At 34.8% G+C, this 4,721-nt stretch overlaps 1 protein-coding gene across 1 annotated transcript in view; it reads right to left on the bottom strand.

Moving 5' to 3' along the window:
- Positions 1-2,939: 2,939 nt before the first annotated feature.
- Positions 2,940-4,721, bottom strand: part of LOC117116797 — a 51,644-nt gene continuing 49,862 nt past the window's right edge. The window contains exon 18 of the mRNA XM_033260891.1: positions 2,940-4,405. Within this exon, the coding sequence (XP_033116782.1) occupies positions 2,940-4,405 (1,466 nt within the window). The remainder of the gene's footprint in view (positions 4,406-4,721) is intronic.

Here is a 4,721-nt window from a genome sequence, read left to right as displayed (position 1 = left end):
CATCTGGTGGAGGTTGCTCATTTTCATCACCAACAAGCATGTTGATTTCTCTATTATATATCTAAACTAGTTATATGACTAATAATGACCTTAAAAAAATACTAGATTTAGACTTGTGTTTAAGCTTATCAACTATTTTACAAATATACTCCAAGCTTATACTATATTACACTCACTACAAGGGCTAAGATTCCCACTACACTGTGTAATATGACTTTACCGCGATCCACAGCACATCAATGACTCAATCGCAGGGACGCTTGACGATCAACGCTATAACGTACAGTCACAAGTTTCCGAACGCTAGGCATACACAAAGTCCGAGTTTATCACTGAAATGGAGCACGATGAAATCCAAATCCGGCACTTCTGGATACCATGTTTTATGTTGTAACTTCTAGAGTTAAAGACGTAATACAATACTCAGGATAGTTAATATTGGAGTTTCCATTAACACACTTTATTAACTCGTGTTGCACAAAGCATATCGCCATCTTGTCGTCCCAGCATACAATGCGGGATCGAGCTACCAGAGGGCGTGAGATCATTAATCATGCATGCAACAAATATGAGAAATAGAGTCTCTGTTTCTCTTTTTTAATTCTCCTTTAGCGTCAAACAAAAATTATGCCAATAAATGACCTGGTTTATAATAAGTAGAATAACGCGTATGCATTTTTGCTGGAAATTGCAAATTGGAATGAGGCTTGAATAGTTGATATAGTATTATTGCTTAGTTATCATACTTATTAAATTTTCCCTTGTAGTAATGTCTTCTTCTTTTAACATGAATTGCGTAAATTCATGTTTTTTTTTTGTTTCATTGAAACATTAATTAAAAAATAAAAACAGTTAACAGTAGTCATAACAGCATGTATGACTAAGTACAAAAACAAATTTCCATACACTTAATTTGCAGCTAAAATCTAAAGCACAATGTCATAGCCGATATACTGTTGTACAATATTACCAAAGACGTAAGTCCCTGATATAACAAACAACTTCAAGCAAGATGATACATTATTTTAGTCTAGTAGGCATATAAGTCAATGAATAGATTATTGGTAAATACCAACAAAATGAAGATAAGCACATTTTTCAAACAAACGCAATATCCAATAATCAAATGAAGCTACTTTAATTACCTTTAATTACATTTTAGTTAAAAAAGCGTTAATAATATTTACTTGGCTTAATTATAGCTAAGATAGAACCTTATACAGGAATGCTAACTCTAGCGATATGTCTATCATACGTTTAAATATGTACACTAATTTATGTTGAGAAAAATACCAACAATATTTTATTTTAAACAATGTATTTTATCATTATTCTTGGTGATCAAACAAAATAACAATAAAGATCGTATTAGGCTTTCATGTCAATTTTTTTTAGATATGCCCCGTCTAAATTATCAAATTATGGTAGAAGTATTTTCCAAATTAAAGAAAAGTATAAACATCGTATTTGACATAACCTGTCAATAGAACATTTCCTTATTCAGAACATGTAATATATACAATACAAATAGTAGTATTTTCGTATAACTGATAAGGTACCTTTATCTTAAAGAGCAATGTTTCACTGAGAGTCAGATTTCTATTACCTACTTATCGAATGATGTCAAAAATTAACTAACGCAATTGCTAATCTAACAGGAAAATCCATAAATAATTTAAAAGCAAATTTAAGAGTCATGATCCAAATAATATATAGAAATTTATTGTCCCAATTTTCAATAAGCAAATTCGTAGTTCTAGCTGCGCATGCCCGTATCAAGGTCAATCGTCATCAACAAACGACACGCAAGTGTATATTTACTAAATTAATTGATTATTGAGATTGAAACCATAAACAGTACGTTCTGAACATTCCGACTGTTACATGGACAAAACTTGCTGCAACAAACAATGACGTGTATTGGACTTTTTCTACAGAAGAGAAAATCGCGTTCTTAAGAACCGTACTTTTTAAGAACGGTTCTTTGTGGTTTTAGGTAAAAAACGATTCTTCGAGTTTTAGGTTAAAAGAGAGATATGATAACATTAATTTGTAGAGAAAAATGAAGTTGCTCGCGGTACCTAACCACGTGTCTTTAAATCGTTAAAACGATATCGCTATTAAATCAAATAGGGGCTGTATACATGTATTATAATGTATTTCTATAGTTTATTATTATAAAAAAAAAACGACCTACTCCATTTCATAAAATCATCTTCATCTTTAGTCCCGAGTTAAATCTCATCTGTTTTTACAATTCTAATTTTCTCTGTTCCTGTTTTATGTAGTATTCTTTGTCTTGTCTTGACACTGGGTAAAGAGCGCATATAGACATTGCACTGTATTGTATTATGTGCTATTGAAGTGGAAGTCCATTACCATATAATTACTAAATTGTATGGTAAACGATAATAACGTTGATATGCTTTTTTACAACTACTAGTTATTAATTGTGGGATTGTAGGTTGATAAGCTGTCCAAATCTTGAACTATTGGAGAAAGTTCATCCCGATCATCCTCGTTGTCTTCCACGTCATGTGCAACATTTCTGAGTTCCTGTAAACTAGCCGGTTTTCCCCAGAAGATATCCTTGCATCTAGATGTGTATAAGAGACAGGATCAACTTTAATTATCAAACAAAGAAAATGATTGATTTTATTATCATTAGATAACTAATGATGTTAATTCACTTGGTTTTGTAAAAAAAAAATAAATTTAAGTACTAATGAAAATTTTCAAGAAAATTAAAACTTACCAAAAACTACAAACAGAATTGAGAGATTGAGCAGCAAAAGGATGAAAGGTGTGATGTCATGGAGCACAGATATTGTGTCATCTGTGGTGTACAACCAATGTCCTCCGGACTTTTCCATGTCAACAATTGCGCCAACCGACAAGTTGACGATAATGAAGACAAGGAGGAGTCCACGTGCTGTCTCTTATACACATCTAGATGTGTATAAGAGACAGATGAGGATGACCGTGATGAAGAGGGAATATGACATGTTGGAGGGCTGGTCGTCCTTGAAGTTAGCGATGAGGGCGAGTATAGCCTTGTTGTACATATCAATTACCTCCCAGTACCAAAACTTGGAACTATATTGCTTGCAGAAGATCCTCATTCCCATGGTACCAGATCGTTCACCATGACGTTTGTACATACGGTACAATATCAGAATAATAGCAAGTGGAAAACCAATAACATACACCAACGATCCATAAACGATGTTCTTGTTAGTCTCGTATTTTGAACCATTAGATTCATCGATATCGATAGAGTAGTCAGAAGTTAACACTCGTTTTTTATCACCATCCTCTGTAACATTAAACGTACGAACTGACCACGGTCCGACCGCCAATATGTTTAAGCAAGTGTTGGCATAGGTTAAATACAGCAACATCATTGTAATCGCCAAGAATGTGTCTGTTAAGCGATGCACAGAGTGATCCTCTTTGTTTCTTTTGTAAAGATGCCAGATGAGGAAGATGATAGATGTTGACACAATAATAGTGAATGGTGTTGCAATGGCAATATACAAAAATGTATAAGCATTCCAAACTCCAGGAAAAATACACCTTGGGCTAAGAATATTGACATAACGTATTACATCGAGATATTGGACACTCTCTCCAACAGATTTAAACGAATCTGGCCAATGTATTTCATTAACTTCAGACAGAATGCCCAGCACCTGATAGAAATTGATGGCAATTTTGAGATGAATCACGAAAGAGTCGTTGCGTATTGTCTCGCCTCTTCTTTTATCCAGTCTCCACACGAAGTACGAAACACATAAGAGCAGAAAAATTACCAATATCATAACAATTATTATTATTTGTTTATCCTGACATTCGTAACACTTGTCGAATAATTCGTAATAATGGTCACTACACTCAGCACATAGCCAAACATTAACAGAATAACCTTCCGAGCACTTTGCTTCGATTCCACCAAGGCAACTCTCACTTCGTGGACACTTGTGGGCCACCGGGAAATCTCCAGTGTACACTGTGTCGTTTAAAGTATTAGGTTCAGAAAGATTGAAATTGGAAGTAGTAAAGTTATGGACAAATCGTCTGTACTCATCTAAACGATTGGGATAACGTGTAAAATTCCACGACCACCCGTAGCCCTTGCTCAATGTTTGGTAACCACCGGTGCAGTCGACGCCTTCAGGGCACGACTTACATGCGCCGTAACGGTAAGTGCGATAGAAGTTATTTAGACATGGACATGCATCAAGTTCTGCCATTTCATCTGTATTGGTTCCCGGTGGACATGACTGACAAGCGAATATTGAGGTACCTCCAGGACGTGGTGAAAATGTTCCATTTATACATCGTTTACAATCGGTTGTGTAATTACCATTTTCGACATATCCACGATTGTCTTGGTAGAAACCACCTGCAAATATAATAAAGCGTAATAAATATTGGCTAACATAAATAATAATTTAAACATATTATTATGGCAACACCTTAAAAAAAATACACCCATTAGAGCATCTTCAACGTAAGAGACGTTTATGCTGCTGTCCCAATATATATACTGTCTCTTATACACATCTAGATGTGTATAAGAGACAGTAGTATGTGTGTGCGTATGTGTGTAGACATTTATGCAAATGCGCATGCGTCAAAGAAAAGTTTTCCGACATTTTGTTTTACATCGCGATGCGAAGTTCGATGTGGATTTTCTGCAGAGTTCAGTCAGGGCTCAC

This window comes from Anneissia japonica, unplaced genomic scaffold (assembly GCF_011630105.1).
Source record: "Anneissia japonica isolate Jap-2015-1 unplaced genomic scaffold, ASM1163010v1 scaffold287740_len772037_cov194, whole genome shotgun sequence".
NCBI lineage: Eukaryota > Metazoa > Echinodermata > Crinoidea > Comatulida > Comatulidae > Anneissia > Anneissia japonica.
The sequence above is the reverse complement of the archived record's forward strand: the minus strand, read 5'-3'. Positions and strand labels throughout refer to the sequence as shown.